The 16,916-nt window shown below is 38.6% G+C and overlaps 2 protein-coding genes across 2 annotated transcripts in view; one reads left to right on the top strand and one right to left on the bottom strand.

Annotated features, from left to right (window-relative positions):
- Positions 1 to 2,817: 2,817 nt before the first annotated feature.
- On the top strand, positions 2,818 to 11,803 carry igfbp5a (insulin-like growth factor binding protein 5a). Its single transcript, XM_039655932.2, has 4 exons — positions 2,818 to 3,547; positions 8,264 to 8,466; positions 8,586 to 8,705; positions 8,846 to 11,803. The coding sequence occupies exons 1-4, from the start codon at positions 3,208 to 3,210 to the stop codon at positions 8,981 to 8,983; spliced, it is 801 nt and encodes a 266-aa protein (XP_039511866.2). The 5' UTR covers positions 2,818 to 3,207; the 3' UTR covers positions 8,984 to 11,803.
- Positions 10,933 to 16,916, bottom strand: part of igfbp2a (insulin-like growth factor binding protein 2a) — a 33,217-nt gene continuing 27,233 nt past the window's right edge. Inside the window, exons 2-4 of the mRNA XM_039655931.2 lie at positions 14,348 to 14,517; positions 13,363 to 13,503; positions 10,933 to 12,552 (exon numbers count right to left, since the gene is read on the bottom strand). Coding sequence (XP_039511865.2) covers positions 12,394 to 12,552; positions 13,363 to 13,503; positions 14,348 to 14,517 — 470 coding nt within the window. The 3' untranslated portion in view covers positions 10,933 to 12,393. The remainder of the gene's footprint in view (positions 12,553 to 13,362; positions 13,504 to 14,347; positions 14,518 to 16,916) is intronic.

Raw genomic sequence — 16,916 nt, forward strand, 5'->3', positions numbered from 1 at the left:
TTGCGGCGGCTTTTGAGGGACAGTGCTTATTATATAGAGTGAAGTCATACTTGGCTAAGTCGTTTAGGAGGTAATTGCCATTTTTCAATGAATGTCTGGTGAATATCAAAAACAAAACTAACTTTACCCCGCTTAGAAGCTGCGCGGAGTGTACACAACACACACGAAGTTCGAAACTACGGTTGTGCACATAGCCTATACTACGCCCTAAAAGTATGTACACTTTTTGTGAAGAAAAAGTACATACTTTTGAGTGTGTAGCAAAACAGTATGCAAGCTTTGGGACATACTATCACGTCATCTTTAACGGACAGCTCTGTCGCGTGCTGCGTGCATCCTGTCACCGTAAACTGCCCTGTCAATCATCTAGTCACAGTTAAAATCCTCCATTCTATCTAATTTGATTTCCTACCGTTTCGGAGCACGTTCATCTGCCAGTCGTGTCTTTCATGCAGAGACTCTCCTCGTGTTTGCAATTTGAATATAATGATGCATTTAAAAAGTAATGGCTAAACGTATATTTACAAAAGTTCACAATGCTTCTGCATATGCAATATAATGTGGACAACATTGAATACATTTATTTTCGTCAGGTTAGATACTAATAATTAATCACTCAAGGCTCTTTATCTAAACCTCTCTACACAGCCGCGGGACCAGTGTGGGATTTGCACGTCCTTCGTCTTTAGTTTTTTAACACTTTTTACTCGTGTTTGTAGTTCTAACCGAATCCTCGTCCACCGCGCAATGGTTTGTGGGCAATATCAGCCGTTAGAGTGTGCATCGATCTACACTTCGGATTCTGACCGGATATAGTAGACCATCCGGGTATCTTTGAAACACTCATTTCAACATACTACGATTTGGGACATACTAATTCTATTTTCGAATACTATTTAGGACGGATAGTATGCGAATTGGGACGCAGCAATTGTCTATCCTAACGAGCTGAGAATCTGAATCAGGTGTGTTAAATAAGGGAGACATACACAATATGCAGAGCAGTGGGTCGCGAGGACTGGAGTTGAGAACCCCTGCTATAGACCTTATGAAGCCCCGCCCCTTTTCAGTGCTGCGCTCGTTGTCTTTTGACTTCCGGTCTGTATTTTGACAGCGATCTTGCAGTTCCTATTTTTGTTTTAGGAATTCCCAAAAACAGTTTAACATGCATGCAAGGATAAAAAACACTTTATTTGTCTTATAATATGCATTTATTTTTAACTGGTTTGCTCACCGACTCCCAAATGATTCGTACAAGGACTCATTTTTCCAAACCACCCCTTTGTGTGATGCTAATCGGCGGTGATTGGTCAGATGACAGACCCAGTCAGTTTGTTAGCATAACGCATAAACATATTGATAAAGCACTGCAGTACTACAAGACGATCTATTCTTTATGACAACTCCAATAACAGCGACAAATATTTCCCATATTTAAAAAAAATTGACATTGGAGACCTAGAAGCTGCACTGAGCGTAACTTACACACACACACGCGCGCGCACACACACACACATACTTATCGCGCCTTCCCTCCTCGCGCCCGGCGCTACAAAACCGTTCAAAACCCATAAAAGCAACAATTATTAATAATACTTACAGGTTGTGATTCATACGAGGAAGCTGATCCATATACACTGGGTAAGTAAGTTACTGAGCCCTCCTTCAGGAACAACCGCTTGCAAATCCACATTTGAATTAATTTATGTTTTTGAACGATTCGTAATTAAAATGATGAAAACACAATCGGGCTATCTGTTGTGGTATTGTTGCAAATATGAACTCTAACCACCGATTCTTCACATGCTCGTCCCTGGTAAATGAAAACAAAGTGGCTGAACTATCTTTGCATTGTAGAACACAGCGTCTTCTCGACATGATGCTATGATGAAGTATTTGAATGTGTAGACTTCAAGTTTACACTTCTGTCTGCGCACGCAGTAACTGGGCGCGGCCAGTATGTCACGACAAGTTAGTAGATAAGTTAGTTCATGCATTCATGACCTCGAGACTAGATTACTGTAACGCTTTATTAGCTGGTTGTCCTGCATCCTCAATAAACAAGCTACAGTTATATTCCAAAATGCAACCACTAGAGTTCTTACAAGATCAAGAAAATATGATCATATAACACCGATTCTATCTTCATTGGTTACCTATAAAGTTCCGTATAATTACAAGGTATTGCTTTCGACTTAAAGCTCTAAATGGTTTAGCTCAAGTCTAATTAACGGATATTCTTGACTTGACTTGACATGTATCGCCACACCCGTCGCCATTGTCACATTCGGCTTTGTCCTCGACAACCACAGTCCCAATTAGCCACTTGTTAGAAACCATGTTTTACAAGACAAGTCAAAGCTTTAAAAAAAAACAAACACAATAAGTATATTATTGGTGTACTTTATGTCGTAGAATAAAACGTGAAAATCTTAAGCTTGTGTTCACCAGGCCTTATTCCCCAAGCAAAAACCCATTCAAGAAACTCACTGACTTAAGGATGATGGTAAAATGCGTCATCCCTGCAACACTACTTTGATTAAAGATTAGGCTACAAGGGCTCATGATAAAAAAAGATCTGCACACATAAATAATTATTAAGAAGAGAATGGACCATATGATTTCATGGTAACTAAACTATTTTAAAGACAAAATAATTCAATGTAGAGCAATTCCTAAATTTTTGTCATCTTACTGGTGTGTAGTCTTCAATTATCTTTCACTTTATGTTTTGCTTAATCTGAACCTGAGCTAAATAGCACAGCATCAATCTGGGATCCGCCCAAGAAGCACCAATAGCCTACCTTTAAATGAAGTGCAGTGCGCCTCCCTCCACCGCCGTTAACGTGAGCAAAGCTTCATACTGACAGCAGCTTTTCAGGGTGAACACTGTTCGCTTGATTACGCTGCAGGACTTCTAATAGAACCGGGACATATTGATTTCGTTTTTTAAATTGGATTGAATATAGCCTACACGTATTTTTGAGGTTTATCTTCCCCCGAAATCCATTCCATTTAATCCCAGGACTTAATTAGATAATGTATAGCCTATGAACCATTGGATTCTAATATCAAGAGAGGATTGATAATTGCTATTTTCAAAACAGCGATACACTTCCCTTTAACCGGACGTTACTTTCGTTCTCGGATAGCCTATCTCAAAATAATTCGACTAATTCAAGGCTACTGGAATAGGTTTCTCTGACCATGCAGCTAAGTTTGTATACTCTGATTACATTTGTATGGTGTCTACCCGGCTTTTTTGCCTCGTACGTGCCCTGTGAGCCTTGCGATCAGAAGGCACTGTCCATGTGTCCACCGGTGCGGATGGGGTGTCAGGTGGCGAAGGAGCCCGGCTGCGGATGCTGCTTGACCTGCGCACTGACCGAGGGGCAGGCGTGTGGAGTCTACACGGGGACATGTGGACAGGGACTGCGCTGCCTGCCTCGGAGCGGAGAGGAAAAGCCGTTACACGCTCTGCTTTACGGCAAAGGAGTTTGCATGAACGAGAAACTAGGTCTACACAAACCACTTCATATGCCGAAGGGTGAGTTCTATTGCTACAAAAGATCTGTTTTATATGCAATAAACGAATTGCAAAACGTATCTATCTATCTATCTATCTATCTATCTATCTATCTATCTATCTATCTATCTATCTATCTATCTATCTATCTATCTATCTATCTATCTATCTATCTATCTATCTATATAATCTAGCTATCTATCATCTATCACAAGTCTATTTGATGTGATGTTTGCATCTTGAAAACGTATTTTTAAGAGTGTTTGCTCATCAGCAATACATCTATAGGACATTTCCTGTCAGATGTCAAATAGACTTTTAGAAGAGGTCTTTAAGATGTAATGATTTAGAAAGCAACATCTTCTAAATGTCTACAGGAAACGTCCTATAGACGTATTGCAGATGAGCATACACTGTTAAAAATATGTAAACATCACATCAAATAGACTTGTGCTATCTATCTATCTATCTATCTATCTATCTATCTATCTATCTATCTATCTATCTATCTATCTATCTATCTATCTATCTATCTATCTATCTATCTATCTATCTATCTATCTATCTATCTAGTCAGGACTTCTAGGCTATAGCAGACAGTCTTGTATGATTTATAATAGCCTATTTTCTTGATGAGTTTTGCATTTATTGAATACAGAATTAGTATTCAAATCAAATTCTTTCCTAGCAATCCCCACCCACACACCCGCAGATCTATCTCTCTGTCATCCTCTTTATCTCACTGCCTTTCACAAGCTTTAGCCTCCCCTGCCTTTCTTTGCAAAAATCTGCGATTAAGTCAGCTGCAGCACCCTTAAAACTGTGATTATGCAAACTCATCACATTTACTGAAAACAGCTGCTGCAGCTATTTCATTCTGAATCATCATCTTACAAGTCGTACAAAATTTAGCCTGGAATGGAAGGCTTGAGTTCTAATAGAGAATGACTTGGAAGAATTAGGCAGTATTCAGAATACAAAACAACCCCTAAAGTTTACACACCTGAGTTAAGGCTGTTTTAAGGAGGCTGCACATTCTGTGTAAAGGTGCAAAACGGTATAAGGCTACTAAGCTCTGACCTAGTATCTAAAGTAATAATGATATTAATAATTTCATATTTGTATTCATTTAATTATTTGTATTCAGAAAGTATGTTGTGTCAGGCATTAAAACGAGATATTGTTGAAACAAATTAAGAATTTGTTTGTGTGAGAAGATGCATCTATGGCCACTGTTATATTGGCAGAGACAATTTGATTCAGGTCTATTCTGCATTGTGAAATCTCAAACCATGCGCATGGAATGGTTTCAGAATTCTAAATAAAATTCATTTATCTTGCAAATTGTCTCTGCCCATAAAAACACTCTCATCAGACACAGTAAAAGGACAACACAAGTTTTAAGGGCATGAAAAAAACATGGCCAAAATTTGCTAAAACGTAAAAATGGACTAGATGTTGTCACAGGTAAAATGATGTAACAATTAACAAAACATGCTCACATATTAATAAAATTTGATTGATTGCTTAATTTGTGGCCATAACTTTTGGCTCTGTATTAAACAGTTTGTGTAAATGCACTCATTTGGTGAAACATTTGTACTGTACAAATGAGATTTTAATAATAAAAGGCATGGCAAATGTAACAGAAAAAAAAAAAACTTAGAAGAGAAAGCAGATAGAAAGAACAAGCACACATTCTCTCTCAGGGCTGCACAGATCTCAGATTCAGCATTCATTCCCAGAACAATAACCCCAGATTATTAGGCATGGAAGTGCACGTAACATCACTAAAATAAAACATAAAATCCCTCAAGACATCCGGTTAACTAATGCTTGGCAAATGATAAAACAACAGATTAAGAAAGCGGACGCACCATGTTGATTTATTCAATGATTTCAAAGCTTTGCTGAGGCTTTTTCTCTGATTTGTCAGTGATGTCACAAATGGCTTGGGAGATTTGCTCATCTGCTGTGACCCTGGCTGCTTAGCTTCTCTACAGAAGACGCAGAGGGGCGAGGAATGGGTCAAGCCCTTGAATCTGATTACTCACAGCTGGGCAATGCAGTGACGTGTAAGGGAGAGGAAGTGGGTCTAGAATGGGTAAATTGAAGTTGGCATCTGGCATCTATGCTTTCAATTAAAAGAAAGAGCTGGTGGTTGAGTTCAAACTGTTGAGCACTTGTCATGCTTGATTTGTAACTTCCAAAATAGTCATGATAGGTTTTCATAGACTGTGTATTCAGAAATACCTGGCTTTCACTTTTCGGAATTTCAATAACTTTTCTAGAATACATTCATGATTATGGTTGTATTGTTTGGAAGGCAAGGCCAGTGACATATGCATGACAGCTATTTTTTTTTTTCTTTTCTGGCAGACTTGAGTGATTTCCGAAACAATGAGCTACAGTTATGAGACACCTGGAGAAAGCCAAAACCTTAAATATGTCTGCTGTTCTGTTGTCTCTTCTGAAGAGTTCTGCTTTCTTTCAGATATTAGTCTTGCTAAGCCTCTGTTAAAATCAATGGTCCACAAATAAACTAAGCCACAATATTCTCAATTTAGATAACTCTTACAAAAATAAGTATTCTTCAAGTTATTTTTTATTAACTATACTTAAGGAAGGTTCAAGTATATGTTAAGGATAGTTTACACATATCAATGTACTAGAAGTGTACAGTTTCAATACCAAGGGAAATTTGTCCCACTTTTAGTGTATTAAAGTATGCCTATATACCAGTGTAACAACCAAGTGTAAGAGTAGTAAACTGAGTACACTAAGTATTTTGTGTGTATGCTGCAACTATACAAGTGAGCTTATAGATATAGGCCTACTGATAGTTTTTCTTGGTAAATACTTGTAGTACATTTTTTTTAGTTTATGAAACATACACTTAGTAAAGTACTAGTTCTATACTGCAAGTATACTTTTCTTTAAAAAGTTTTCTTTAAAGGAGAACTCCGGCGCAAAATGAACCTTTGGTCTAATTACACATTGTTACCTAGTCAACCGTTATCTGAGATTTGTTTTCATGATTGCCGAATCTAAATAGTTTTATCTCTAAAAACAGTTTAGCCTACAACGCTAGTATAACACTAGTATATAGAGCATAGAGTAATGACAAATAAAAATCGCTTGTTATTACCACTAACAAGGCTCAAAATAGCCCCACACTAACACGATAGCACAATAAGGGTCCCTACATTCAAACCGAAGCATTGAGAACTTTGTCAGTGTCCATAAAGTTTAATAAGAAGATATTTTATACACACAGTCAACTTCGTGAATACAGGAAGAAGCCATCTTTGAAAAATAGTCTCTACCAGTCGATCTACGAACGCCGATCCATGTGCACCGGTGAGATGTGAATAAGGTGATAAGGTGAGCGTGAACAGTAGGCTACATGTACATATTTAAGAGAAGAAAACGGTTCGTGTTTGTGTTTCTTCCGAAAACAACGGACCATATGATATTCTGCACAGTTCAGCGCACTTGGATCGGCGTTCGTAGATCGACTGGTAGAGACTATTTTTCAAAGATGGCTTCTTCCTGTATTCGCGAAGTTGACTGTGTGTATAAAATATCTTCTTATTAAACTGTATGGACACTGACAAAGTTCTCAATGCTTCGGTTTGAATGTAGGGACCCCTATTATGCTGTCGTGTTAGTGTGGGGCTATTTTGAGTCTTGTTAGTGGTAATAACAAGCGATTTTTATTTGTCATTACTCTATGCCCTATATACTAGCATTATACTAGCGTTATAGGCTAAACTGTTTTTAGAGATAAAACTATTTACATTCGGCAATCATGAAAACAAATCTCAGATAACGGTTGACTAGGTAGCAATGTGTAATTAGACCAAAGGTTCATTTTGCGCCGGAGTTGTCCTTTAAGTGAACATAACATAATGCTTATATTTTACTATACATTTGTAACGTAGTTAGATGTTATGGGAAGAAGGAGGCGGGAACCGGCGAACATTCAACAAACTTGAATAATAATAAAAAAAATTGAAAAATACAAAATGAAAATAAACACAGCAGCCCCTGCTGTCACATATAACAAACAAAGATACGAGACCGGGTCGCGCAGGTGTCACTCATCATTAATCACGCCACCGACCTTGCGCCGTTCTCCCACAGCCCTCAGCCTTGTCCTGCTCATCACTATATTATTTTAGCACTTTAAATATATTAATATGTTCCTATTTTTTATACTTGAAATATAGGCCTACCTTTAACTGTACTTTTTTACTGGTACTATTAAAAATTGGCTAGCATCATGCATCCTGTTTTATCAACACTTGAATGTGGGTATTTTTTTTTTTTTAAACAACATTTTAAGCAAAAAGCTGAGAAAATCACATTTTTGCCAAAGACTATTTCCAGGCACATCGAATTCAGAATGATGATCAAAACAGATGGAGTAGCCTAGATCAAGTGCATCAACACCCCCAAAGCTTCACAGATTTTAACCCTTTGGCAGTTTTTAACTTATATGCTGTTTAATGTTTGATGATGGTGCTATTTTACATTTTTACATCTTCTATCATTTGCTACCGCTTACCCCTACCGTATAACAGTGAAAATATGGATAGCTGGAAAATTCACTGTAATCCACATTAAGCGCACCAATCCAATGTGGCCTATAGATCGATGGTCTTTTTGGTTTTGTGACTGACATACAGGCGTCTTGACAATTGCCATTGCATTTGACTATTGTCCTCTTTCTAGATCAAGAGTCACACGAAGAAGGCCTGGTTACAGAGGTAACAGAGGATCTGCTTCCCCAGGCTAAGGTTCCAATATTCCAACGAGACCACATTAACAGTAAGAAGGCTCAGGCCATGCGAAAGGATCGGAAGAGACAGCAGGCTAAACTCAGGACAAATATGGACTACCCGCTCTTGGGAAGTGACAAACATCTCTCTGACATTGTAAGGTTTTTTTTAATCAACTAATATTTTCATGGTGTTTTGTGTTATTTTACAACTTTCTATAAATGCCCGACACCTTTTCCAGACTGTTCTGTTAATGATGTGTGTGCTAACTGCAGGGTCCATGCCGAAGAAAGCTGGATGGAATTATCCAGAGGATGAAGGACAGCCCCAGAGTCATGGCTCTTTCACTGTACCTACCCAACTGTGATAAGAAAGGTTTCTTCAAGGGCAAACAGGTTAGTTTTGCACTTCAGCATGTTTGTAGATGTCAACTACTGGCATGCTTAGTTGTCGGAAAGTTTTCTTTCCTATAAACACTTGGCACTTGGCTGAGGGTATGGTCAAATTACTTTGCTTTGTTCATTTTCGGTTACAGTGTAAACCCTCCAGGGGGCGCAAGCGAGGCATCTGCTGGTGCGTAGACAAGCATGGAGTTCAAATGCCTGGCACTGATTTTAATGGAAGCAACATCCAGTGTAAAGATCTTGAAAGCAACGGCAGCAACAATGAATGAGACAACTTAAATTTGGTCACGTAACAACAACATCATCACTCACTCACTGTCTCTCTCTCTCTCACTCTCTCTCTCTCTCTCATCTACCATATTATGTGATTTGCCAATCATTTCTAATCTTAAAGAGTCTGACCTTTATTTGTGGAAATTTAAAGCACAATACAAGCATTTGTTATTGAATCCTGAAATTGTCCTCTTTGATCTTCATTGGTTGGTGGGATCTATTAAGTATCGTTTGGGAGTGAAGTGAACTAGTTTCCACTGTATCTTATGTCATAGACACCGTAGAAAGTCTTATAAGCTTAAAGAGCTGAAAGGGATAGTTAATTAAACTTTAAGGGATAGTTAATAGATCATTTTCTCACCCTCGTGTCATCTAATGTATGACACACAGTACTTTCTTCGGTGGAACACAAAATAATAATTATAAGTTGAAAAATTATTACAATGAAAGTCAGTGGGGTCAAAAACAACACTTGACCCATTTTTCTTTCATTGTTCTGTATGGACAAAAAACTATCACTATGTGTTCCACAGAAGAAAGCAATGCATACAAGTTTGAAATGACAAGGTGAGCGAATGATGAAAGAATTACATTTTTGGGTGAACTATCCCTTTAATATTAGCCTACTGTTTCATATGACTCTGCTTTTGTCCATGGCACAGGACTAACTTGTCTTCACAGACTCTGTTTTTGTTGTTGTTTTGTTTCCCCCTTTCCAAAGATTTCAGGAAATTATATTATTAGTCTTACCACATTGTTTTGCCAACCTGAACCACATAGGAAAATTCATATTCTAATAACCACTGTTTTAGTGCACTATAAAAGAAGCAAAAAAAAAATAAAGAAAGATCTTGTTACTGATCTTAGACACATGGAAAAACATGTAGTTTATATGAATCACCATAGAATGCAAGAAAGACTCACCATTAGAATGCACAATGGTGACGAATCAACCAGCCATTTTTCTATTTTTTTCTAACTTTAACAGATCAGGGTCCTTGGGTTCTTATGGAAATATCAGTGCCTTTTTTTCTAGTCAAATATTTGAATACTGATTTACGTACATCAAAGGCATCAAAGGGGCCACGAAGGCAAAACACAAACACTCAAAATGCTGACCTTTAGTTTGCAGGAGTGCAGATTCAAAAAAGCAAATTCAGAGATTATTTGCATTATGAAAATGCCATAGTAGTACAATACCAAAGGACTATTAGGTTTTGGCCTACATAATTGAATTTGGTGCAACCAGTTTCCCTCCTAATACTATAAATATGTTCTTGGTGCTTATGAGGTTATTTGCATGGTGTGACTTAGTGTCAGATCAGAGGCTGACAACAGTTTAGAATTGTTCCCAGATTGAATAATTTTAGAAAGTTCTATGTCATCAACATCAACAGTGAGTGCATTTTTAAAGGACAATATCCTTCTTTTTACTATTGAATAACACGGAAATGATTCTGAACGATACAACTCCGTGTGGGGAAATTAGGCACACTACTATGAGACAAAAATACAAAGCAGACCAGTGTGACAAGTTTTCTAAGGTGCCTATCTAATAATGGAGTGAATATTGATGGCTATACAAAATAAAAACTGGTCATTTTTTCCATAACTTTTTCAGTTGAAGTTTCTAATAATTTGGATACATTTTTAATAGCTCATTTAAGTTAACCCCAAATCAAGTCATATGGGTGATTAAATTTGTATGACATCTAAATATCTGTGTGCAATATTTATTCATGTAATTTATGTACTCTTAATTTTGTCCACTTTGTATAGACAATACATTTATGTAATAAATATATACATATAAAGATATTCAGATATACGAATATAATCTGTTTTTATTTTGTTTGTGTACATCTACTTATACTTTGGTCACAAAAATAATCACTGGAGAGATGATTATTCATTCAGTCACTACAAATAAAATACAAGTTATAAATACCTTGAAATATTCTTTATTTGTGTACATGTAAGACATAGGGTCCAAAACAGCAAGTGACAATAACACCCAACAGAAATGTTGAATTATGAAAATGTGCACAAATAAACCATAATGTTAAGTTAAAATTTCAGTGAACATCTCTCTCTATTAAATCTATTTAACACATCTTCAATGAGTATTTATGCAGTTGCAATTATGTTTTCTCTTCCTTAGTGTGACCACCAGATGTCAGTAGTTACATGCAATTGTAGCAGAACATCAACTGCATTAGTATAAACTGCTTAGTCTTGGACCGCATCTGAAATCAGACACTTCTCTTCTATATAGTTGCCGAATTCCCAGTACTCAAAGAAGAGTAGGCAAAATGAACAACTATTTCCGGCGAAATTCTGAAATGTGCAAACAATGGACACTTTACTATCATGAGGCCTAGGGAGAGGATTTGTAAATGACAGTGAAGTGACTCAACTGATGCTGATAAGGTCACATGATAATGACAACATGGTGAATGTTGTACGTTCAGATTATATTCAAACTACACAGACTCATACAATATAGAACATAGTTTTTTTTAGCAGTTGAGAAGTAATTACTCATTCAAAATAAGTACCTACTCAAGAGAGTATGCGATTTCGGATGCAGCCCTAGTCCTATGACTTGAACATTCCCGAAGCATTCAGAGAAAAAAATAATAATAATCAAATGACAACTTTTATTAGCATACATCAGGGTTTTTTTTAAGCAAAAAGTTCAAGACTTCATAAGCAGCCCCATATATCTTTTATTTCTGTAAATTATTTAAGGTAAGGAACTATCTCTTTTTAACTTTATAATGTAGCGTCCTATCCAGTAAAAAAAAAAAAAATTATAATAAAATAAAATAAAATACTTTTTTCGTTATGTGAAAGGGGGTCAACCTGTTAAAGAAATGTATTGGAATGAATAGCACCAGCAACATAATGAGAGAACTACAACCGTACACAGTATGATTAGCACAAAATACATACCAAGTATGTAAAAGGTTTTAAGGTTAAACACTAAAAAGGTATGTTTACAATTCTAGTTAATTTCCTACAGAAAAGTAGTATTATCAGCCTGCTAATACAGTCCTCTGGTCATACAGTTGTGGTCAGAATTCCCCCTCCAACAACCCCCTTATTTGTAAAGGCATCTTTGAACATATTTACTTAAGGTGCCAATAAATCTGACGACAACTGTATGTCATAATTTGGATTTAATTTAAGTACTATCAGTTCAGTTAAATCAGTACTTCAACTGTAACAATATGTTTAAGTGTAACATGTTTTAAACCATCTCAAATCTACAATCACAAAAAAAAACAAAAAAAAAACAAGGTATTTTGTAGCTTGTTTAGAGAGTGTGAAACACTGACTCTTTTGGGGGCATGATTATGGGTTTGTAGGCTTGAAGGTCAAGATGGGAAGGTTCGGGATATTTTTAGTTTTGAGGGTCGACAGAGGGATCCATCTCTAGGCCATCAAGGTACTGGCTGCAGTTGGGATCACCCCGTGTCAGTGGAGAGTTGGGAATGGGACTACCTGTGTGTGGATTCACACACCAGCACTCACCACGATGCCCATTCACTGACATCTTACACTGAAACACAAGAAAGAGTCAAAATAAGTTTTTAGAACAAAAATTAACCAGAGACTTTAAGCTCAATGGACTTTATGCCCAGCTGCACTACTTTCTAAACTTCAGCCAGCTCCTTGTTTCCTGTCTGCCATTATTGGCCACATTGATTAATTCAGGTGTGCTTGACCTCAGTAGTCATGGCAACAATAATCAGACACACCTGAATTCATCAATTTGGCCAATAATGGCAGACAGGAAACAAGAAGCTGGCTGAAGTTCAGGAAGTAGTGCAGCTGTGCATAAAGCCCATTGACATCATTTGTGGCAAAATGTTGATAAATACAAACACATTTCATGTATTTTTTTAATAAGCACTTACAAAGGAAGTGAATGAGGATAGTTAATTAACTTCAACAATCATAAAATTTAAGAGCTTGATAAAGGGGGGAACAATTGGCGCACCATCAGTTAAGGTGGGGCTGAATGAAGCCTGAAGATTATGAAGTTAGTGGAGATGGGGAGGAAGAGGGATGCTAGATGAACTGCCAGTGGAGTGAGGTAAGTTGTGCTTGGTTGATAAGATTAGATAAACAAGCTCCTCCCATTCTGCCATGTGAAATACATTTTAAAAGGGTACAAATATTACGTTTAAGAACTCAATTAATAATGGGCTTTAAAAGCTGCCTGCACGCACAATAATTATCATCAAATAATTAAAATAGGTTTAGGTGGATCACAGCAAGTCACATTTATTATTTCATGTCAAATACCTAGATCTACAAAAATGTGCGTTGCTTTGAACTTTATGCTGTTAGAAAGGGAATTAAATACCTGTTTCAGGTTGTACTGCCCCCTTTTGTCACAGTTGGGTATGTGCAGGGAATAGAGGTCCTCCAGGGGACCCCTGTTATCTCTGAAGGGTATTTTTGAGATTCTTTCCAGCACCTGGTCCAGCTCCTGCTGACACTGACTCTAAAATATGTAAATATAAGTGTTTGAATTTTTGTCTTCAATCGAAGTATTCAATAACACCATTGTGTCTTGAATTGTTCAAAATATTTAGAAGATATGTTTGAATGATACCAGTACTCATAAAGTGTAATTTTCAACACTTGTGTTATCAATGTCTAAGTTAAGTATTAGGCCAAGCTAATGCACACTAAATCATCACAGCTGAGGTGGAAAATATCTCAGGGAAAATTCAATGGATAGAACATTAGTAGTCAGGTTGCTGTTTCTACAGTCATATTTAACATTAATATCAAATTGACCCCAGAACTACTTTTTTCCAGCCAATCATTTAATGACGTGGAAGTGAGTACATTTTAGCTTTTCTCTAAATAAACTCTGTAATGCATACACATCGTTAAAATCACTTCAACTTACTAATGTTTTTGTGTCATTTGTGGATGTTTCAAGTTTATTCAAGGTAACAAGACCTGAAATACAACCTGAAAAATGTTATTTGAACATGCTACTGTGTATTTGAAGTCTGTAGATTGCTCAGATTTAGTCACTGTATCGTGGTCAAGGCCCTCAGTAAAGATAAATAAGCTCTAGAGACAAATATCCAGCATAAGTCCATTGGAACGTGTTTTGTCCGGGTTTGGAACAGCTATGGCAGATTTAGACTTAACCTACAGCTCACAACATTAGAATGCATAAATGAGTATCCCACTCAGAGAAAATATACACTTTAGGCAAATATAAACTTCTCTCTGCAATTCCACAAGATCTAAGATACAGTGCCATTGAGACAACCTATAGGGGAAGATAAAGCATTTTTATTGGTTTTGTTGTATTTTTGATCCTCTACCTGTTTGGCATGCGGCGCTTTAGGGTCCTCTACTTTGTGGTACTTCATTTTGGTCTTCAGTTGCTGGCGGTGTTGAAGGACAGCACTCTCCTTCCATGGACTGTCTTTGGTGGGCTTCCTTACAGGAGGAACCTCAGTCAGACCAATGTCCAAAGAGTCCTGTACCTCGCCTGATGATAGGACACAAAAAAAAAGTAAAATTTGAGCGTTAAAATTTGTCAAAATATTTGTCTTTTTCAAACCGATTAATATCCATATTGGTCTACAAAAAATATGTCAGCAGATATGCATAATATCATCATTCATAGTTCCCCTTCAGTTGTTCACGTTCGATGTAAAGTCGACGTGACAGTGTAATTGGGATCGCCTTGAGAAAGCAGAGATTGTGTTGGTCTCAATGGTCTTCAAGAGTATTAAAACGAGCCAATGCATATTCTGCTTACAATGCGTGCATAAAACGAGTAGCAGGTGCATTGCATATCGTCTTTGCTTCGGGGGCCGAGCGGTTCTTCTGACATTGTCTTCAAAGAAGAAAACAAGTCTACTGTTCAGGGGAATGCCTCTTCAAAGCTGGTGTTGGTGTTACAGCACAGACATGAAACATGTAAGTGGCACACACATGATAATAACTCCAGCAACACGAATTAGTATATATACAGACAGAAGTGCTTGGTGACAGGAATGTGCATGGCAAGCCGGCCCATTCACTCCTTATGTATTACTTCCAACATGGTTGCAGGGAAGGGCTAAGAAGATCCCACCCCTAAAACCGAATGTGCTACTGAGATACTGGTGACATCCAGCCGGTAGTAACACACAAACATACTGTATGAGGAGAAGCCCAACTGGCAGCGGAGCAGATGTCCTGCAGTGACAATCCCCTAAACAAAGCCCATGAGGCAGCTGAGCTGCTCACGTTCGATGTAAAGTCGACGTGACACTGTAATGAAATAAAATCAGAGATTTCCATACGGTCATAAGCTCTAAATAATTTATGGCACTGAACGTAGTCTGCTCGGCCACAGACTGTTCACCGTTCTGCCCTCCAGAGTGGCACCCCAGCCTGCTAAAGATGCATCCGTCATCACAACTTTCCGCATCATAACCGTCCCCAGAGGGGTTTCCTGTGCGTAATAGTCTGTACTCTTCCAGTGGCGCAAGGCTGCTGAGCAGGCGCATATCACTATAACGGCGTAGCAAAGATTACAAATTGGGCTGAAATGTAGTGACAAAACTCATGAACGCTCTCATTCTCAGGAGTCCCAGCGCCACAAACTGGATGGATGAAGCCATTAGACCCTGCAGCCTGAGGCATGTGCGATATTGTACTTTCGCCCCCTTTCTGAACTGCAACAAGTCAAGTCAAGTATATTTATATAGCGCTTTTCACAATATAGATTGCATCAAAGCACAGTCTTCACAGTATCAATCAAAACATAATAACAATGTTCGTTTCTTAGTGGAAAAACATTCACTTTTGGTGAATCTGATCAATGGCATTACTGATTGGTTAATTCATTTGAAAATACCCAAATGAGCAAGCAAAAAGCAACAGTAGCCAGGAGCCAAAAAAACTGCAACGGACAGTTCATTAGAAAGAGAGAGACGCGCTTACATGGCAACTGAGTTCAACCGCAAAGCCCATGAGACTGCGTTTGAAGTCGAGCGGGTCGCTCCAGTTGTGCCTCATGTGCTTCACGCATGCTGGAAGGATGGGGAAGAGTTGTTTTCTTGGACCGGGAGGGTGTCCCAGAACTTTCCCGTCGTAAATGTCGCTCTCCTGATCAGTGGCACTCTGGAGCTGGCCACTCAATGTTGAGGCAAGCAGCTGCTCGCAAACCTCCAGGAGGATCGTCTGAGGCAAGGCCGTGTGGGCAATGGCCAGGGGAAAGCCAAGGGGCGGGATGGCCTCCTCGTCCTCTGAGACCCCAAGAAGGGCCGTGTCATCCGTGTCGCCAGAATCGGTCGGTTCGTTGACGAGCATGAGGTTGCCTGCGAAGATGTCCTCTTCGGGGAAAGCTGGATTGGGCTGGTCAGCCCAAATAAGGTGGTGCCCCGGGTGTCCCCCGGTAGCGCATTGTCGTCGTCTCCGTGTCCCCCATCCAAGTCAGAAAGGCCTAGCTCGGCACACTGGGTTGCGGCAACTTTGAGACGTTGTGGTAAAAGCTTCTTGGACAGCATAAGACAATGACTGTAATTCTCCGGGTTCTCCAAGGCTTCTTGAGTGTGTTTGAGGCCTAAGCAGACCCTGCAGAAGAGCGCAGGTCCTTAGCTGCAATTAGAGCACCACACACGGCCGGGAAGGCCCGTGATAGGCTGTTTCTCAGAGAAGTAGAAGGTTTAGACAGCAAAATATTAGCTAAGAACTCGTAAAAATCTGTGGCCGCCAGCCATGGAAGGAGGTGGAGAGAACGGCGAGAGCGTGGGTAGCTCCACATGCAGAACACAGCTGAAAGGTTGAAGAAAAACAACTGTCACGTCTGGTGAAGGCTGATGTCCTCCTGAAGACACGCAAGTGAACAGTGTAATCCAATCTAACTGTGTACATGCAGATATCGCGAGAAATTAA

Source organism: Pimephales promelas, chromosome 8, assembly GCF_988280905.1.
Source record: "Pimephales promelas chromosome 8, fPimPro1.hap1.1, whole genome shotgun sequence".
NCBI classification, from domain to species: Eukaryota; Metazoa; Chordata; class Actinopteri; order Cypriniformes; family Leuciscidae; genus Pimephales; species Pimephales promelas.

Excerpts from the sequence above, each read along its gene's own strand:
- igfbp5a (XM_039655932.2), top strand. The coding sequence starts at position 3,208 with ATGCAGCTAAGTTTGTATACTCTGATTACATTTGTATGGTGTCTACCC. Across the intron at positions 8,467-8,585 it reads ACAAACATCTCTCTGACATT|GGTCCATGCCGAAGAAAGCT; the intron begins GTAAGGTTTTTT and ends TGCTAACTGCAG. Across the intron at positions 8,706-8,845 it reads GTTTCTTCAAGGGCAAACAG|TGTAAACCCTCCAGGGGGCG; the intron begins GTTAGTTTTGCA and ends TTTCGGTTACAG.